This window comes from Hyposmocoma kahamanoa, unplaced genomic scaffold, assembly GCF_003589595.1.
Source record: "Hyposmocoma kahamanoa isolate Upper Pololo Valley unplaced genomic scaffold, ASM358959v1 95, whole genome shotgun sequence".
In the NCBI taxonomy this organism is placed as follows: Eukaryota; Metazoa; Arthropoda; class Insecta; order Lepidoptera; family Cosmopterigidae; genus Hyposmocoma; species Hyposmocoma kahamanoa.
In genome coordinates this window covers 96,926-119,276 of record NW_020654972.1, presented here as the reverse complement: position 1 = coordinate 119,276, position 22,351 = coordinate 96,926, and the positions used below count along the sequence as shown (strand labels likewise).

The 22,351-nt window shown below is 35.7% G+C and overlaps 1 protein-coding gene across 1 annotated transcript; it reads right to left on the bottom strand.

Annotated features, from left to right (window-relative positions):
* Positions 1-911: 911 nt before the first annotated feature.
* LOC113238254 lies at positions 912-7,749 on the bottom strand. The gene is made up of 5 exons (XM_026475062.1): positions 7,732-7,749; positions 7,344-7,561; positions 6,633-6,800; positions 2,326-2,492; positions 912-1,267 (listed from the first exon to the last, which is right to left on the bottom strand). Exons 2-5 carry the CDS (start codon positions 7,551-7,553, stop codon positions 1,123-1,125), a joined length of 690 nt encoding a protein of 229 aa, XP_026330847.1. The 5' UTR covers positions 7,554-7,561; positions 7,732-7,749; the 3' UTR covers positions 912-1,122.
* Positions 7,750-22,351: the final 14,602 nt, after the last annotated feature.

The following is a 22,351-nucleotide window of genomic DNA, read 5'->3' as shown; positions in this document are numbered from 1 at the left end:
AAAAAAAATGTCACGAATTTTTTTTTTTTCATTTTTTTTAGTATACAGTTTCACGGAGTTTATTTGCTATTTATTTCACCATAACAGCAACATTATTCTTTTATGTTTCTACTAATAAAGGAAACAAAATGGACACAAATGTCACAACTTATGTAGAACTTGGAACCAATTTTGCATACATGCTCACCGTCTCACTTTTTCTTATTAATTTGAAGTCATTTTCAACACTGATACAGTAGACAGAGCAAAAAAGTAACAAATAATACTCTCTACCCCACTTACCTCACATTTAGCACCATTTTGCACTGATGCACTTAGCGGTTCACTTTTATTCAACTACTGTATTTAATGAGCACACTGTACACTGCATCGGCTGTCTAAAATAATGATACTCCTTGTATTGTTTAGTGGTCACAGAAAGTGTCCTTGAAAGCTTGCGTGAAGTTCGCGCTTTAGACGCAGTGGCGGCTAGTGAGTGGCAAACGCGCGCAGCCCTCGACGGTTGGTCTCAGAGTGGTGTCTGCACAACTCAGCCTCCACTGTGTGTCCTCATCCGCGAAATGCTTTAACCTGGTGACTAAGGGGGGCCAACGCGGTAATCACTTCCCAAACCATTGGGGAAAAGAAAACTCCAGGTGCGAGCGGTCGTCACGCTCAATCCGCTTTATGTGACGGCTAATGAACTCTAAACGATTTCCGAAAATTGTGCCTTTCGCATTCAAACAACTGAATTTTCAAACGTCCAAATATCTCTTTGTTGATCGGAAGTAGTTTTTGAGGTCGCAAAAAAATTTGCGTAGACTTATCGCATTAAGTTCTTATTCTACTCTATCTAACCAGGTAATGGTAAATAGAATGATGGAAGAAATGTGTAACGCATACTTTTTTATACACGTATATTACGTATTTACAATTTCTATTCATGAATTTTTCCGGTGAGGGTTTACAATTTTTTTTATTTTAGGACATGACAATAAATATAACGCAAAAGCTGATAACTACCGTTGCAGTTTACTATTTTGCAACAATCAATTTCAAATGATAATAAATTTACGTAATATTAAAAAAATCGATCACTTAAATGCCGACCGCATACTTTAATATTCATCTACAATGCACATGCTAGACACTAGGATCGTAACCTACAGTGTATGTATCAATTTTGGATTCAGGTATGTATCCTAAGATCCTTTCCAACCTCAGAAGCAAGTTGGAGCCGACCACCACAGAAGTCACTGTAACCACCGCGATGGTAATCTTCATTGGCCTGTTAAAAACACATTAGGTGACTGAACTGTATAAAACTAAACAAATGCGTAGTTGAAAGGCTCACAATAGTCTTTGATGACAAAGGAACGTAAAGGATGAAAGGAAGGATTGAAAAGTTACGGAAGTCATTACGTACATACAATTCGTCATAAGAACACAATTTTAAGTAATTCTCAGCGATCTGGTAATTCGAAAACAATATTGTACGGCATCCATCACCCGTCGCCGACCGCCATCAAGGAAACCAGCCGCAGTGGAGTTTATGCCATCCGCCACGCCTAACGTGTGACATTCCGCAGAGTTCCGCCGCATTGTATTGCGTTAACACCTTAGCTATTTATTTACTTGCATTCCATAAAGAGCATTAGGTAGAGAACTAAAATACTTCAAATTCAAAAATGTGGCTGCAGAAAAATTACCCACTGTAGGAACTTCGTAATTATCCCTTTATTTGATTATCTTGATGATCTAGTGGATGCTAAATGAGAACGTCGCAGATTGGATTCACAGTATTTCTCAAATTGATCAATATGAGAAATTAACTGTTTCGTCTGGGTATTCTACGCCATACGAGATAAAAAATTGCTTAAATTTAAGCAAGAAATTTCAAAGTAAATTAAAAGTTTAATTTAATTTCGTGTTTAAACTTAGGTTACTAGCTTAGAAAACTAGCTTAAAGTTCTTTTTGTAAATCCAGAAAACTTGCTTAACTCGACATTCTTTCTTAGTCGAAATTAAAGTTCGTTTTATAATTGTGCTTTAATTTTCTTGCACTCGTAGTACAACGAAGTCCCTAGTTTAAGTCCAGGTGATTAAAACGGTTGTTTGGCACATTTCTAATTATAATTTCTTGTTATAAGTCGTCAATAAAATCGCCACTAATTAGCTTAGAAAAATATACATTTTTTTAATAAAAAAATAAGTAAGTAAAGAGAAACGCCTCTGCCTAACCCCTATGTAGATAAATCCCTTTTCGATTTTTGGAACCCATGGGCAGAAATGATAGTATTGTTTATTATTGGCAACTAAGCAGTAGAAGAAAGGGTTTATATTTACCCATCAGCATGGTGGAAGTAGAGTGCGGAGCGAAGCGTAAAGTACACAAGCTGCATGTAGCAGTAGATAAAGTAGTAGAGAGCCAGCGCTGTGGCCGTTACTGACAGCTGTATAAGGGACGTTATCTCCACAAGAATCCGCCACGCGCGGCACTGCGACTCCACCTGCTACATCAGAAAATGCTATTTTAAATGTAAAATCTTGTAACAAAAAATAGCACACATGATTGCGTAGTTTCTACTCGTCCTATTAGAAGACAGACTTGTCAATAATCGCCTCTCCCCCACTAACCATCGGTATTTGTTATTTTTGCTAACTGAATCAAACGATCCTACTCGGTTTTCATAAGCAAATATTCTCGACAAATCATCGCACTTTAAACATCGTACTAATTTTTAATATACGAATATAACCTCTTTGATAGAACAAATTTAAGATAAGATGAGATACAGTCGAAGATGTGAAATGTTAAACGAAAATAAACACGTAGTTCTGAAAAACTGCCTAAAGTTAGTTATCACAATTAGGGTGTCTCCGCACTTCTTGACACGGAGTCTTATACTACAAAAGCTTAATAATCATATAATAAGAGCGATAAAGGCGATCTGCGGTCCAAGAGGAAGTGAAAAGCGCAACGTTTTTTTATTATGTTTCAACGGTTCTGTAATAAGTGTTGGTTGATATTAAAAATTCGCAATTTATGAAGATTAAAACTATAGTGAAATGAAAACTGTACACTGAAGTTTATTAAACAGCTTCTGTGTACTTGGATGACAAAATCCATGTTAGTGACCTTTTTAGCTCTTGCAGGTTGTCTTGATCTATCATATTTAAAATAAATGTTGTATATAATAAATATACACTAATGTTTGTTTACAAAAGGCAACCCCAACAGTTTCTTACTCGTTCTTTTCAAAGGAATCTGCTTTACGAGTTTAGTCAATATGACGATTTCAAGTGTAATTGGCTTAGCTACGAAATAAATATTGAGTTTGATTTAAAAAAATATCCCCTATTTAAGTTGCACTTTATTTAATATTTAGGGAAACATTGCCCGCTGCCAGAATACTCTATTGTTTTTTATGACCCAATTTTTGGGTAATTTTTAGATTAGTTTTCTCTACCTAATTTCAATGTCAATTTTTGTTATTCGAGTATAATATAGTGAAGAATGAAATCATAATTCAGTTTACTACACTGGAATATGAAAATATGTTTCATGATAATATGCTACGATATTTAAATAATAAAAGTTGCCGCTGAAATTAGGTGGAGAAAACTAACCTGAAAATTACCCTTTTAAATTGTAAGCATAATAATTACCCCTATTATAATGCTTATAGAGGTCAATATACCTAAAAATTAATAAAAAAAGTTATAAGGTAATTAGCGCAACTATCAAGCGAAATGTTGACGACTAGCAAATTAACACATTAACAAAATAACCTGATTATACGAACATTAATTGTACTCTTGACCGAGAGATTCTTATCTTATTATACTTACCTTAATTAAAACATTTAACAAAAGATTACTGCAACCTCATTAGTGAAGGTTCCAATTTGTTAATCGTCAGCCGATCATTAGACGATGTGATTTTTTTTAAGTGCTATATCATGAGATGAAAAGATGAATGGAAGAAGCAAATATACTGTGCCGTCAAAGCACAGAAGAACAATAACGATAATCTTGGTTACACAACCATGTCATAAAACTTTGTAACAATTATGTTTACCCCTAGACTTCCATATGTCCCAGCCGACTAAGGCAACCACTTCAGTTCCAATGTTGGTGGCGTTGGTGGGTTCGCACATGGTTTGTGCAAAGATCCTCGCGGACTGCGGGCATGTGAACGGAAAAGCAAAGGGTATCCTTTTCAAAATTTTAACTGATTACCGTAGATGGTTGGGCTTTCAATTCAGTTCGTTACACTTAAGATCAAGCTCCGAGAGCCGTTCATCTTCAAAATTACAGACTTAGATTTTGACCAGCACAGCAAACTCGAACTAGTGTTGCTTCATCGTGTCTACCAATGCGTGGTTACCAGTCGGACCGAAGGAATTTCTTATTCGTGTTTGTTCTAGCGAATTGTTTGATCTTTGTACCAATAATAATAACAAACTAGTGGAATATTTTCACAACAAATATATGAAAATCATGGCAGAAAAACATTAAATAAATTTAAATTAAATAACAAATAAAAATATAATAAAAAATACGGATAGTATCATCAAACAATTCGCTATCCGCGATATCTACTTTATAAGCATAGAGCCTTCACGATACGCGATAGTCCATCCGCCGAATATATACGAATAGTTAAAAATGCTACCAACTTATTGTTATCGCGAAACAAAGACTGTACATACAAATTAACGCACACACACACGCACACACTCAACATAGCCCCGCACTAGGGAAACCCTGGGTCGCGGGTGCCATGGACACACACATAGATAACCACAAATTACACCCAAACTCACGGTAGAAATAAATGTAGGCCATACAAATATTTATCCCGGCCCGGGAATCGAAAATGGAACCTTTACGTGGCAGTTCGGCGATTTTTTATTTTATTGAAAATAAATTAAATTTATTTTATTGGAAATTATTTATTTTATTGGAAATTATTTATTTTAATTAAATTTTGATTGAATTGATATTCAATTATTTTTTGTGAATAATTTATTAAAAATCAATTAAATTTATTTTATTGGAAATTATTTATTTTATTGGAAATTATTTTATTTTTAACTGCCTCCGTGGCCGAACGGTTACCATACCGTACTGCCACGCAGAGGTCCCCGGGTTCGATTCCTGGGCCGGGAGAAATATTTGTATGGCCTACAGTTATTTATCTCGTGAGTTTGGGTGTAATTTGTGGTTGTCTATGTGTGTGTCCATGGCACCCGCGACACAGGGTTTCCCTAGTGCGGGGCTATGTTGAGTGTGTGCGTTATTATTATTATGTTATTTCAACGTTAGCTGTAAATACATTATAAATAAATAGTAGCAAATGCTGTAGCTATTATAATACTGTTTCAGCCAGGTATAGAGTTCCTAGAGTTTTTAATTAAGTTTAGTGCGGGGCTATGTTAAGGGTTATTACAATTATCCGAATAAAAATTAAACCATATATTGCTTTCGCAAAACATATTTTTTACAAAGAACAGTCTCGGGTATGCCTAAAACGTAACATCTGTATTGTGTTTAATCGTCATATCAGGTCATCTATGAAAAATTCCAGAGCCATTGCGTAGGCACGAAGAGCGTTCGCTAGCTGGGAACTATTGTCGCAGGCGTCGGCGCCGCGCGTCACGACTGTCGCGATATTATCGCCGCACGAGCGTCCATTACCGCATCTCTCGCCATAGGATCGGCATGCTTATACTGCTATCGCACCCTTGTAAATCTACGCTAGTTTTTATTTGCACGGATGACCTATGTCCTATAAGAAAGTTGGAAATGGTCACGCTGCTTTTATTTTTCCAATTTTATTAATTTTTTAGAATCATTTTGCTTCAGGAATATTATTGACCCGTCTTTGATTAAAGACCGCAGGGAACGGCACACTGTCTCAATTTCCTCTAATCCGAAGAACCTTTCGCCATAACAAAATCAATTTCTTACACCATATAACAGTAAGATTTAAGCGAGTGTTACGTGACTGTCTTGTTAGGCTTTCTCACCGTTCCTTAAGCACTGAAGTCGGTAACAAGACTTGACATTCCTCAGTAACGACAGCCCATATCGGCAGAAGCGCGGGGCGATGTCCGATAGGGAGCAGCGTGGGGGCGCACGACCCGCCGCCCCCACGTCACGACACCAGGAAACCCGCCGATACTATCACCTACCCACCAATTAGACAATAGCTCAAGACTCCACTCCGCCAAGGGTAGGTCGGAACACGACAAAATCTACAATCATTTGCCACGATTGCTCTTGCCTTTAATACCTGGGATTTATTTCGTAATTATAACGCCGCTTGCTTTCAAACCTTATGTAATTTTACAAAAATTGCTTAATATTTAAACTATATTTATAAAAAAGAAAGAAAAAGCTTAATATTGTTTATTATTCTTAGAACGGTGGGTGGCAATAAGAGAATTACGTTCCTTATACACTTGATGCTCCGACACTCTGCATGAGTGAAAAGCAAAAGTTTTCATTTCATAAGTAAATTTTAGAAAAACTATCAAAAACAAAGAAAAATCTTTAAGTGCCATTTTCGCAAAACTGTGATTAAATTGGTTGAGACGTTTTTGTTTATCAGCATTCAACTTAATAAAAAACGAAAGTATACTAACGTCCTTTTTCTCTTCCGGAACGCATTCCTCTTTAATAGACTGGGCATCACGTGTTGGCGGCAAAGGTTGAGCACTTGACGACTCATACAATGGCCCAGATTGGGTTTGTAGATGCAAGCAATGAGGCATGCAATGAGACATGTATATCTTTGAACTCGACTCACTTTGCTGAAATTATTTACATTACTTCATAATATACTATCATTAGCCATCGTATATCTATAACGTTTGTTTTACTAAAGTTCCAAAACCAAATGGTAACAGCCTTTAGTTATTAGGCTTTTACTCGGCGACGGAAATATATTTATTTATTTTCGGAAGATGTACAGCAAATTTTTTGACAATAAATATATTTTAAGTAACAAGTGAAAGTGCTAATTACAAATCTCCACAAGTGCTAATCAAGTAGCATAAAACACCATATTCTTTTCAGAAGCGCGTTCATGTCTTTGGTATGCTAAGTTATGTTTCTGCATAGTAAAGACTTTAACGCGAACTTACTTTCAATGAGTGCATAATTTTTAATATAGGATATCTTGATAGATCTTGAGGATCTATAGATAGGTACATTGAAGTTGGTAAAGTCAATGGTATCGTGTGGTATACAAAAGTCCGTATTATATTTAAATATTACATTCCGAAAAGACACTTTAGCATACTATGCCGTGTCATCGTATGGTCGCGCATAATAAGATAGGATATAGTATTTACAGGATTATTAAAAAAGGGAGACTCTTTGGGTGTAGGCGGCGGCGGCGAGGGAAAGGAGTTGATGATCCGTCGCAGCTTTTCACTTGTCTTAAGGCAGCCACAAGCACGCCGCCATGATTCCAAATCGCCACCTTCGTGAGTGCTGGACTTAGTCGTAATCATGTGCGCGTGGAGCGCGTGGTAGTTCTCGGATTCGCGGAAAGCATGCATTGCAAATACTGGAATCATGCATGAATAACATATAACACTGTGAGATAATCCAGCCGCAATCAAAGGAGTACATAGTTACTTAGTACATAGTATTTTGTATAAATTTCGTGCTAGAGTTATAAAATATATCATACCATTTACATACTGCAAATATAAAAAGATACAAAAGAGTACTTACTTGAGAATAGCTCTTTTGACTTTTGTTCCTTATAAATTAAGTATATGATATTGTTTTGAGTTAATGACGATTACATTACACAGGATTTTTCATAAAAATACAAATAAATAACATTAAAACCAAAATAATAATACAAAACTCAAAATAAAGTAGTTTTCGCTTGTTAAAATATTTTTATAAAAGTAACACTCAAATTTAAATTTCATTTCAACGGTTGTTCTTAGAGATTTTCAACAAAGAGATCCATTAAAGAAAAATTGCAATGGCCAGCAAAACCACTTGTCTCACTTAGACAAATATAACAATAATAATAAATGTTTTGTCCGCAAGTGGGTTAATTCCAGCTAGCCTTGCTGACAACTTGACGCATATAGATTTCTGTGGCATATCGGTTCCGGCAGATAAGGCTCGCATCGGTCGTCGGTTCATGAACCTGAGTCCTTGACTCTGGTCGACTGTATCATTGCCAGGAAATACCGCCTATCCCATTTTAAAATTCAAAATTGAATTTAACATTTTTCACTTTGATTATTATACATATTTACAATAAGTATTTTAAATATAAATTATAACAAAATTAAGGACGTCCTTATAAGTCTAAATCAAAAATAACAAAAGCACCCTGTTAGGAGCACTAAGAGTTCGTCCTGGGAAGTACGGTCACTTTACATATTTCTGTCGCCAAGCAGTCAGGTGAGCATTACTGCGTTCCGGTTTTGAAGGGTAAGGGTGCTGGTGAAATTACAGGCACATGGGACTTGTCTCTCAAGATGACAAATACAGTGGCAGTGCCTCTCTCATCTGTGTGATTTAAGGCTCTGAGTGGCACTGGAACAGTTATGAACAGGCATGTCGCTTACCACCGGACGCACGACATGTACGTGCCGTCACTTGGTGTCATACAAAAAACGGAAATGTATTACTCATCCTCACCCTACGGCTTCAACTTTTAGAGTATACAGATTTCGTATAATTGAATTTTAAGTATCCGGTAAATAACGGTTTTGTATTCTTCGGAGGGAGTAAATTTGCGCGAAATGGCACTACACTATAGCATTTGTAAAAACTTATATTTTAGTAAACTTTGTAGATAAAAAGTTACCCTACAAAATAAGACGACTTCAATAATGAAGTAAAAAACGCCTAGTTCACTTTTCTCTGCCTCATATAAACAAAGAAAAGTAAACTAGGCGTTTTATGTTTCTAAAATATCTAATATGCTGTTGATATTTTAGAAAGACGGTATACAAAATACTATAAAATAAATTTTGTAATGGATATATTTTATAATATAATCCTAGATATTGCGAGCTGGCTTAAAATTGTATCTCCTACAATTTTATGTCAAAATATATAAGTACTTATAATTTTCTCAGCACTATCTTAAAATTACTTACTGTGTTCGTATCTTGATAGCTGTCGGCAAAAAACTAGGCCATGCTTAGGTCAAAATAAAGCACGTATTAACCGGTGATTCCGGTAAACAACACAGCTTTGTAAACAGGCCATAAAACCGCACTAATTGCGTGTCAAACGGGGTGAACCGTACCAATTTATACTTCCACAAACAACTGTTACTGTTACAGAGATATATTTTTATTTTTGCGAACAACACAAAATCAAAAGAATAACGCCTTTGGAATAAAACCTTATTGTAGGTCTTTCCTATGCAAAATTTACTTTTAATCGAATGTATTCTTAGTTGTTATTGACCTACCAACAAATGGACGTCGGGTCTATTGGGTCTAATCTAAGCGGATGGAGTCTAATACAAAAACCACGAAAAAAATGTCTTAAATTAATATAACAAACGTAGTGACATGTGACGAAATATAAAAAAAATATAATCTCAGTACAGAGTACTAAAAAAACCGGCCTCAAAAGTACGTGGAATTACGTCTATTTGCTAAGCTTTATTGAAATATCCTTAAATTCGCCACTATACAGGACTTGACACTGGAGATAATAAAAATCGGTTCTCACTACTCAAAGAATATTGAGAGAAAAACGCCATGAATTGGAGAAATAGCAAAATCAACCATTAAAATAATTGCTCCTTAAGAAAATTTAGGCGCTATTTATAAAAATGAATCTTCATACGTGAACAGCCACCCTTAGAGGTAGATGATTTCCTTCAAAATGAAATGGGACTACTATGGAAGTACCCCCTTTCCAACAAAAAAGAATCATGAAAATCGGTTCACAAATACCGGAGTTATCGCGTAACATACATAAAAAAACATACTGTCGAATTGAGAACTTCCTCCTTTTTTGAAGTCGGTTAAAAACTAAAACATTTCATTGCACTGCCTAATTTTGCTGGCAACAATTTAAGGGCCCAAAAACACCATATTCAGTGTCTACTAGAAACTTAACAAAATGCACCATATTTAGGTAAGACAGAAAATTACTTGAACACAAGAGTGATGGAGCAGCCTTTATTGTATTAAAGTACAATCACAGGAAAAGTGTCTTGAGATTAATTTTTGAATTTAATCATTCCAAATATATATCGTACTCTTGGTATAATAAAGCCATGTGATCATACATCAGATGAGTTTTTATTACGAAAACCATACAAATAATACAAACAACATGAAATTATGTACATGTGAAATTTTATAACTCTCCTATTTAAGGTCTCCTCTATTTATATGTCCTATTTATTTAGAAGTTATCGACTAATTTCGTTCGTATAATCTTAAAATATATGTCCTGAAAAGTAATAATTTTGCAGATGTGGCCTTACTACACCAAGAACCCGATATGTAACTCAAAAATGACCGTACTTTACCCGCAAACCGATATTCGTAAGCAAAACCTGGGATTTGAATACAGAAAATTGGGAAATTTCATTTATTTCTTATGTTAATTATGCATATTTATTGCCTATTTTATAATAATAATTACGTGGACTGTCGTCCGCGTATCTCAAATAAATTATCGTTAGCGCTGACAATAAATATTCAATTGTTACTGCTATTACAGAAAAATGGCGCTTAGCGGTTTTCGTGCGAATTGTGGACATTTTGCTCATTATCGCACTATAGCTGCAACTGCGACCGTGAGATGGTCGCTGTTCAATGGTCAACGAGTCTATTCATTTAATAGGTATTTACCCACGTATTTACTTAAACACACAACCGTGCCTCAGAATGTGTTCGTAGCGAATTTTTCCTCTTTAAGAAACATTTAACGGATAGTGTCTTTCCCTTGTAATGTGAGCTGGTAATCACAATACCTAAAATTAGTGCACTCAATCGTAATATTAAACAACGTACGTGAAGTTAGTAAGTTATAAACTTTTATTAACGATCATCAACATCATATCAGCTGGAAGACGTTCACTGCTGAACATAGGCCTCCCCCAAATATTTCCAGACTAGCCGATCGGACGCGACGTGCATCCATCGGTTACCCGCCTCTCTTACCTGTTCATCTGTCCATCTAGTAGGGGGCTGTCCCGCTGAACGCCTTCCGGTTCATGATCTCCATTCGAGGACCTTTCTGCCCCAACGGCCGTCAGTTCTACGAGTTACATGCCCTGCCCACTGCCTCTTTAACTTGCTAATCCTTTGAGCTAAGTTGGTGACTTTCGTTTTTCTACGTATCTCCTCATTTCTGATTCGATCACGTAGAGAAATGTCGAACATTGCTTGCTCCATAGCTCGTTGAGTCACTTTGAGGCCCATAGTAAGTGACCACGTCTCAGAGCATCGCTGGCACGCTCTGCTCGAAGACTTTTGTCTTCAAGGACTACGGTATTGCGGTCAACAACTTCGAGAGTAGAGGTTCCCACTGTCATAGGGTTGGGTACGACATGGACATTGGACATAAGTTTCGTCTTGTCCATGTTCATTTTTAGACCCACCTGCTGGGAAACTCTATTGAGGTCACTGAGCATTATTGATATTGGAATATAAAAACGCACACGCACACACTCAACACGAGATATGTGTGCGCAAAATTTTAAATTTTGACGAAGAATAGAATTGTCCTCTTTTAATTGTGTAATAAATTCCTTCCGTCATATCTGAGCTGCCCCTCGGTGCAATAAAAAAAAATTGCGTTTGGCGTACCTAAGTCACGCAACGAGTACAGTATAGTACAGTACTTTTACAAAACAGTGTAACATGAGTGTAACGATGCCCGAATTAAATCGATTACGTGAGGCGAACCATGCAGTTTAACAGTTCTTGAAGGTCATACGTAGCCGTAACAGCACATACGATTAAAACGGTCGTAGCCGGCAGAAACTTTAGTATTAGGGCTTTTGACTGCATAGAACGTCGAGAACATTTCTCTGCAGTAAGACGTATGTGAGTTATAATGGTGGGTAAAAGTCAATGCACATATGAGGAGAACTAAATGTATTGGTAGATAGATAGCGGAGGATAGATAGATGGATGGCGAGACTGACTCTTCTTGCCTTTTAAGTAAAATAAATATCTGCATAAGGCGTAATCCTCGAATACCTAGCTAGACGAAGAATAACACTTTCTTTTATAATCCCCTGATAAGAATGTGTCGGCTTTACAACGAAATATGTGTGAAAACCTCTGGTTTGGATATTTTTGACTCAACAGAATAGGTATTTAAAGGAGTAGTAACTCGCCTAACACTTACATTATTCACCCAAACCCATTTCGTTTTTGCATTTAGTAAATTAGTGGGTATATTAATTAAGTAAGTAAGTTATTAAGAAATTGTGAACAGAAATTGTGTGATCTTTCTTGTTACTTTATAATGATGTGTACATAAGTAGGGTTACAATCTAGTACAGAACTTATGTTTAACTCTTTTCAATGTAATTTGATTATTATCTGTTTTATTGTCCGTATAATTAATAAATAAATAAATACTTTTTTATTAAAAAAACCGACCTCAAAAGTTCATGGAAGTACACATATTTACCACCAAACTTTATTGAAATTGGTTACCGGAAAGTGCGCGAAACCGGATTCATTCCCCAGTTTGCCACCCTTAGAGGTGGAATATTTTCTTCAAATTTAAATGGGACCAATACGAAGCCTTTCCTACAAAAAAAAGAATCATCAAAATCGGTTAACAAATGCCGGAGTATTAATATAAAAAACTCATAGGAATTGACAACTTTCTCCTTTTTTGAAGTCGGTTAAAAACATTTCAATTACAAATTCATTAATCAAAACATTTACAAAGATGAAGAAAATCATAAACAAATCGATTTTTTGCTAAAATGGCCGTGACTCAATATAATATGAGATGCTATAGACTTTTAACAGTTCACATAGCTGATTCGATGAACACAAATGCCGTGATACCAAAGTACCTACGTCATATTGAAATATATGAAACCTAACAGTAAATACAATGTTGGAATATAAACTTACATACATTTAAAATTGTTATTGTTTATAAGCATTGTTATTGAAAACGAAAAAAAAAACTTCATAAGTTGTTATTGCAGAAATTAATAAATTAATACACAATAGTTATGTGCCCAAAAATACCTCGTCGTTACACTGAACCTAATGGTTTGATTTACCGCGTCTCAAGCGGAGGTCGTGGATACGAATCCGGGCTTGCATCTCTGAGTTTTCGGAATTAATGTGCAAAATTTAATTTGAAATTTACCATGAACCAACAAATAGGTGAAGGAAAACATCTTGAGACCTGCACACATCTGCAAAGCAATGTATGATGTTCCCAATTAGCAGTGGGACCGCGAGGGAACTGTAATTCAAGCCCAAGCATTGTAAGAGGAGGTCTGTGCCCAGTAGTGGAACTATAAGTACGCCGAATATTTAACTATCTTTTGAGATAGGAAATGAAACTATTGTTCAATACAAAAATTCAAAGATCACATAGCTAAAAATAAATTTAAAATGTTTACCGACAATACAAATACAAGCGTTTCGTAATCAAGATAGATACGATGCGACTTCGTGTTGCGATGAATTTTGAAAATGTTATATTAGTCTGTAGCACAATTTGTCTTTGTAACGTTGTTCTTTACTTGGTCTTGAGGGACAGTGTTTGTGCCTCTTTAATACGGGAATACTTTGTACAGAAGAAAGTCTATAAATATATTTTGGAAGAAAAGATTTAAGAAAATTAAAGATATATTTTTATTTTAGAATTAAAAAATGGGGTACAATTTTCTTAACAAATCAAAACTTTCAAGTATGTGCTGGTGTATACATTATAAAAAATTATTATTTTTTAAGGGACGAACGAGTCGTGCGCCTGGTGGTAAGCGACACGCCTATCCATAACAATTGTAGTGCGACTCAGAGCTTAAAACGCAAAGATTTGATCACTGCGCCCGTCATCTTGAGACATAAGTTGACAAGTCCCATGTGCCTGTAATTTCACCAACACCCCTACCCTTCAAAATCGGAAAACAGTAATCGAGAATTTGGCGATAATTCGGAATTGCGAAAAATGCGGTGCCAGACGAAGGGTTAAAAAATTTTTTTTCTGTAAAACAAAATTCAACGTAGCTACAGAACATTTTATTATGATAAATTTTATAATCACATAATGCTTTTAAAAATTCTTTGTTCTTAGTTAAGAGTTTGTTTATGTTGACAAATTTTAAGAGCATTATTTGTTCTTAGTTATATAACGCATAAAAGAGAATAAAAAATAAAATTTTTATAATGATAATTTACACTCTAGTCAGGATCACCTCATTAAGATAGATTCATGCCACATCTTTGCGATTCAAAGCTCTGAGTGGCACTGCAACTGTCATGGACAGACACTACACAGCTTACCGTCAGGTGCACGACTTGTTCGTCCCGGTACTTGATATTACAAAAAAAAAAGATTATTATATTGTCCATCCGACTGCCAGGATAAGGACCTAACTGGGCGACGAGTCCCAGGTTCTCAATATACATTGACAGTGTGACATGTACTGTGCTCCACTGGCGGTATTGGCGGCAATTCGGAATAGTACATTTGGTACATGTCCATCGCGTTGTTTTGCAGAATGTTGTGCTCCATACTCTGAAGATTATATTTGAACCTTAGCGACGATCTTATTTAAAATACTAAAAGCCTTTCTAAATCTGTTATTCCTTACATGTCCCAAGTGCATTAAGTGCATAAGCACATATACTAAAAACGTATATCTTATATAAGATACTAAATAAAACTCATATGTGGAACTTAAAAATGTTTAAACAAATAAATATATCCCGGTTTATGTAAGTATACTTATGGAAATATGCGAATACGTAGAGACAATACATAGAACCAACTTGTACCACTTAATGCAGAAAAACTGGTCTTCATCCACCATAATTTGCCTTTATTGAAATTTGAGTACTAAATTTACAGATAGCGTTATCTAACTTCATAGTTCTTTCAATGACAAGTAATAAACAGATACCGGTACATTTCTTATAGTACACGCTTATTTTCACATTTGTTACACATTTATTATACCTTTAAGTGAATTTGTACAAAATTGGACATAATAATATATATAAAAAAATTAATTAATATTTCTGGAGCCTAAAGTATTAAGACCATAATATTAAGGAATAAGTATGACTAGTCATTGTTGAGATAAAAGATGTTTTTATTTGCGTTTAAAGCGTATTGTGTGATTTTCACGCAATGAAATAAGAATATTGTCAGCACTAACATGCGCGATGCCTGAAGCTGCGTAAAACACAGTTGTTCTACCTATGTGAAATGTATACATACAAACACATAATACGATGAGATCACTATTTTTACAAGCGAATTTTCTTGCATATACACACGCTATTATAATTTATATAGATACTAACTAAGCCGCTTTGTTGCTCTTTACGTTGTAAATGTTTTTGTTGCCTTAATAAAATATATAATATTTAGATACATATATTATTTTTAATCTCACTTAATGTGCGGGTAGGACCTGGTAAACCAAAATTTCAATTTACTATTAAGTCCATATAACCAAGTACGAAGTAAATCCCGTCACTTGATATATTAAAAAGAAATACTTACTTAATAACTTTCTACGAGCTTCTTATGCTTAATTTACAATATTTCTCTACACAGCTACAAACTCATGCCTCATTCACTTATCCAATCAAAATTCCCACACATTACCAACTTACATATCATCAATTGAACTCTGCGAAGCACCGCATACCTATAGGGCTGCGACCACCTGCGTGTCGCGAATAGCCGGTCGTTCACTCCACCACCATTACAGGCAACATTGACGAGTGACGGACGACTAACCGCCGTGCGTTATTGCTCTATTCAAGATCCGATTAGACCGATTTCTTTCATTGTTTAGGATAATAGCTAATCGTACAACATTTGCCCTGTGCAATATAGGTACCTATCTATTTATAGGTAACTAAGGAACTCATCAGTCTGTTGTAGTAGAAATGTTCGGATCTTAGGAAAACGTTGCCCTTTACGTTAACCATTTATTATTATTCATACTCCATCTGACTGGCTGGCCAGCGAAGCACGTACAGGTAACTCATGCGTAATATGCATAAACCTGTACCAACGTGCAGGTTTATGTCTACATCACAGAGTCTATTAAACTTTTTATTTTTTTTTCTTGTGTGTTTTATTTGCAATCAGTACTTTTCACTATAATGTGATCCAGGTGACGCGCTGAGTTTGTCCGTCAGCAAGGATATTCCTCCTGGAATATCCCACTGTATTATCTTTCCATCTGATTCGTTTGCTATAGCTGACTCGAAGATGTGACGTCAATGCATTAGGGTGCCTACACAATTATAGCAAGTAATTACTTGCTTAACTTAATTACGTTACACATCGAAAAATAAAATCAACTTTCCTTACATTTTTATAGCAGATGACGAGATGTTTGTATAATCGAAAAAACTTTTTCTGGATTCTATATTTTAATTATGCCTGAAGTTGTCCAGTGTTGTTCTTTTGTTATACCCTGTACCTACATATAGCATACCAATGGACTATACATTTACAAGATATTATTACATACTATTAAAAAATAAGAAGTTATAAAAGTAGTTACTTATACTTACGTACTTGTCGTTTACGATGTCATCCTATAGTGCCGTAAGTAGATAGCTTATGAAGTCAAAAACAAGCATCGGAACAATTATTTATAGACGATTCACGACTGAGTAAATCACGAATGCCGTGAAAGGAGAAATGGCTAACCAACATTACACGAAAATGGACTCTTATAGACAATAATAGTAATAAAGCACCAACTTTAAAAAGTGGTCAACAGTAATCATTGCCAATTTGTCGTTACGTATTTTCTTTTTTAAAAGTTCATGCTTATGCTGACCCAGAAATACTTCCCATCCAACTCGACATTCGCTTTTGAAAATACCTGGAAGCACGGTACTATTTTCTGTCCAAGCTTTGAATTCATTCGAATTTACGGAAACATACGAATATATCTAGTCTAATAAAATTATTGAGTAGGTAATTCTTCAAGTATTAACTTTTAAACAGTTTAAGTACCACAAACTAATAAGAGGTACCATTAAGTACACTTTTAATTATAATATATACAATAGTGAACGATTAAAAGTGAAAATAAAATAAATTATACAATAAGTATCTTTCGTAAAATTCGAATTATTCCGAGACTTGCAATTACTATATTAATATAATAAGCACACAATACAAAAGGCAAACTAAAGTACATTGCGTAGCATACAGAGGTTGTAACAACTTTAGTAGGCTGTTTATAAACTATAAGTAACTCTATCAACCATTAAGCTCCAACAAAGGTGTGTTCCGCAAATCCCTACTAAAAAATCGCCTCCTCACAATTCCTTCTGTATTGCTTATACACAATGATCTTTCCAACTTATATAGAGTAAAGAAATTGACACAATCATTCAATATTCACTATAAATTTCTGAATAAAAAAGTTTTCATTTTTTCAAATGTCAAAAAACGAAGTATATGTAAGTACATACATACATACCTAAATCGGTTTTATTAAACAAATAAAGTGAAGGGTTAACAATGCGTATAATAAAGGAGATAAAAAATAAACAATTACGAATGTTAATTGTAATGTAAATCATCCACGTCAAGGTGAAATTTCATGTTAACAAGAAAATTGAAGATGTAACAATGGCCCGGTGGCAAGGCCAGGTGCACAATGGCCATGCAGATAGCGATTTTGGAAAAGCGAAGGCCACAGGTGTCGCTCAATGCAGATAAGCCCTTCCTTCTCGTTGCCCGAGATAAACAATTACATGCAACGCTGAACACGGTGCTTGCTGACTAATAGAATAGACCCTTTTGAACATTACAGGGACTACTATACAATTACCGGTAAAACAATACAATGTTATTATTGATGCAAAGATCGAACAACACAAAGAAAAATTCTTTCGATCTGACTGGACTCAAACCAGTGTGTGTTGCCATGCCGGGGCCACCGCTCTTTAACAACGAGCTACAGTCCGAGTCAACGAATCTTACGAATTTCTCTACACTTTTGTTACAAACCTTTGTATAGGATTTAACCCTTAATAAAATAAAGGTAAATAATCGATTAACTATATTACTACATTCTCAAGTTTTAAACGTTATAAATGGTAAAATTACCATCAAAAGAAAACATGATGTTCTTCTTTTAAAAAAAGTTAGCCATGGAAATGGCAGCGACTCTTAATTATAATAATAACACTGCAACATAAAATAAAATTTAAAAAAACATTTTATGGATAGGCCATGAAAGCTCAGGTTTGTTTAAAGGTTAAACAGCTTTTTGCCGTCAGCGCCTTGTAAAAAACTTTTCGTGGGCTATATTCGTTCAGACATAGGCCCCTACCGCTGTGTACCGAAAAACACCGTGCGGCATCCCGCATAGATATGCCGGTTATTTGTGTGAAGTTTCGTAGCCAGAGCAAAACCGAAATACCGCGCCATATCGCCTAGCAGCTTGATTTTGATTGCCTCTCCCGATCGGAAACTGCGTCTTTTTCATGTCGAGGCGCATAATTGCGATTCACAACTGGCCGATCGAAAACTTTTGACATTTTTAATCGGAACATTAGTTGATTTAACTCACAAATTAGAAAGATATAGTAGGAACCAGGTTCATCTTCTCGCTCAGAAACCCATCTCACTTCAAGACTACCCAAAGGGATCGAATCCGATTTGAATCAAAATCAGGACGCAGGTCAGCGGTAGGTATCTTTCGCTTGCTTTGCGAAACAGATGGCGTCACACGATGCTGTGGCAAATTCATCCCTACGCATACGTACTTAATAAATAATTAAATTATTATATTCATTAATGATTTTGACATTTTTATTTATAAGTCAATGCATTTCACCGCATTTTTTTAAATATATAATAGAAACACGCTTGGCCACAATCTTACTTGATGTTAAGCGACGATGTGACCGACGATGGGACTCGCTTCCCTAAAAAATGCCTATTCACTCTAGCCTTGAATAGCCCCAAATTGTACTTTTCGGGAAATACGTATAATATATGCTATACTATATATCTATATATAGTATAGCATGCCAATTATTTTGATTTGTATATGTACACTATTGCGTACTTATGATTTACTATTATATAATTATTTCTCTCACTTTTCGAAGAGTAGTACAAAAAGAGTAGTACAAAATGTCATGTAATTGTATTTGAACGAAATTTGTCATGTTGAGAGAAATAAACTAAACTACCCCGCAAGTCAGTTAGCGTAGCGACGATTAGTTGGCATCTTAGGTTGACCTAATAATAACGAATCATAACGAGTAATTGATTTCACTACCCACAGTCAGCGGCAGCGAATAACGCCTATATCTGACCATATAGGCTACAAACCTCCTATAGTACCTCCAATAATGTGAACATTCGAGTAGGCACAAAAACAGAATTTATAGAAATAATTATACGACAATTTATGATTAAACCTTTATTTTATAACTAAAAGAGGATCTAGAAATTATATTTTAAGCTTTAATTATCCAATATTGTTCTTGAAGAGTAAAAAAATTCAGTCCGCCACACTAGCCCAATACGGGTTGGGGAGTTCACACATCTTTCTGAAGGTTGTGAACCTTCTTCGACGTGCAGGTTTCATTACGATGTTTTCCTTTACCGAAAAGCTGATGGTAAATTTTAAACGCCCATAAATTCAATAAAACTCAGATATACTAGCGCGAACAACTACTGCTTGAGAGGCAGTACCTAAGTCAAACCATTAGGCTACCAGAGCTGTACAACAATTAATTTATAACTTTTGAAATACGTATAATATCTGACGTTCATAACATTCTGTATTTGTTGATTCCCTAACAAGGTCATTTGTATGCACATTATAATCTTTAGTAAAAGAAAGCTGATGATGAAGCTGATTTTGAAAGCGAGCTCGCAAGCCCGGATTGGAACCCATGACCTCTGCTTGAGAGCGGAAGGTCAGACCATTAGGCTACCACGGTTTCTTAACACTTAAATAATCAGGTTCAATAAAAGTATTTTAATTCCCAATGATAATCCCACCCTAATGATTCCAAAATATTCTCGTAAAAAAAGAATGCACATGATCATAAAATTTAATTCAAATAAATAAACACATAAAATACATTTGACGTTGCTCAAGCATACAGTGGGACCAGCTTTACATTATGGATATCGGTAAAACATTACATTACTCGTACACAAACTTATGACTAATCTCGATAAACATATTGTAAACTTTCAAATGAGACCATATATCACGTAATATCTACTCATCTCATTACCAAACACAAAATAAACGGGTAAAAAAATCTTAAACCTTAAACCCTGCGGACAATATTTTTAATTTCCAAAATATTTTACAATACAAACGGATCATTCCAAATAAACGTTCAAGAAAGAAATCAGACTTAATTAATAATCAGGAACTAAATTTTAGGTAGGTAACTAAAATGTATAAGTGGAAACTGCCTTCGCGTTGACTTCTTCATTAGAAATCACAAAAACAATTAAATGAAGCACTTTCAAAAAATGCATTTTAATGCATGATGCATTTCGTGACTTAATTTCTCTTTCGCCGAATTCTTGTCGTTGTTTTCATACGATTTACCTTACCAGAGAACACAGCGAAAGAGATAACTGTAAGTACATAGTTAATATAAAATATAACAATTAAGGAAGTTTATGAAGACACGAACACTAACATCGACGACACTAATAGCGTATTTGCATCGGCAAGTATAGAAAATACAAGTAAACGTGAGCAAATAATGGTCTCCGATATGTACCAAGTGAACATAGGGTGCCTATAGATCTGGCGAATGCGCCGCAAATGCGACTGTTTGCGAAAAGCTCGCGAGCTGCACACGAGCATTAAGTTGCGCGATGTGTTCGCATGCCGCTCGCGTGCCACATAATATTAACATGTATTTAATTGCACGCAAGCAGCAAAAGCACGCGTGCAGCGCGCATGCAGTATGCGAGCAGCGCGCGTGCAGCGCGTTCGCGCCGCATTCGACAGATCTGTACGCACACATAGCTATAATTATTTTCGTATAAGTTTTCAATTTTTTATCCATTTGAATAGGCAAAAGTTCTGCCGTACAGCCTCTTTATATATTAATAGCGAGTGTGATTGCTATAAATCGCTATTGGAGTTTTCAACGAGTATCGAATACCTCTCATAATTATCTTTGTGAACTATGAAAAAACATTTCACTCCATCGAGTACTGGGCTAGAAAAGGCTCTCGCAGATTGCAGAGATACATCACACTCATTAAACAGCTGCAGAAAAATAGTACATCATCGGTTAGATTGCACAAGCCCAAGGAATCTTTTGAGTTTGGCCGCAGCATCCGTCAGAGTGACACAATGAAATTGTTCCCAACTGCCCTTGAAAGGATAATTAGAATCTAAATTGAAAAGACAGGGGATTAAATATCACCGGGAAAAGGTTGAATAACCTAAGGTTCGAGTACGACATAGTTCTCCTGTCTGACAATATCGACGACATGCTAACTGTGCTAGCAGATTTGTAGAAAGAGACCCCCTAATCTAAAGGTGAACATCTCGATAACAAAAATTATTTCTAACATTCCAAGGGTAAAATTTTATCAGTTGCCTGTTGAAGTTGTTGACCACTACATTTATCCAAGACACAAAATTGCTTTAGGCCTACTAAACCAAACAGCGGAGTCGATAGGCACATAGCACAGCTTGGTCAGCTTTTGGAGATAACAAGCAAATATTGTAAATAAATACACAAGCGCAACCAGTATTCACCTTTGGCATGGAAACAACGACTCTGACGAATAAGTCCGCAGAAAACTTACGAATCGCATAGAGGGCACTGGAAAGAGCAAAGTTAGGAATAATATTGCCCGATTAGATAACCAAAGTCGGTAACGTCGTCCACAAAATTGATAAGATGAAATGGAAGACGGCAGGACACATAGCTAGAATGGATCGAGATCGGTGGACTAAGAGAATCACGAAGTGGCGATCATAGGCCAACACGTGCGGCAGAGGTCGTCCGCTACTTCGCTGGGTGGATGACATAAAAATTTTCGCGAGCCCCAAAATGCATGTGGCACGGGAGCGACATAAATGAAGAAATATAGAAGAGGCCTATTTCCGAAGACGGATTGAATACGGCTGCTAATAAAAAAGCTGCTC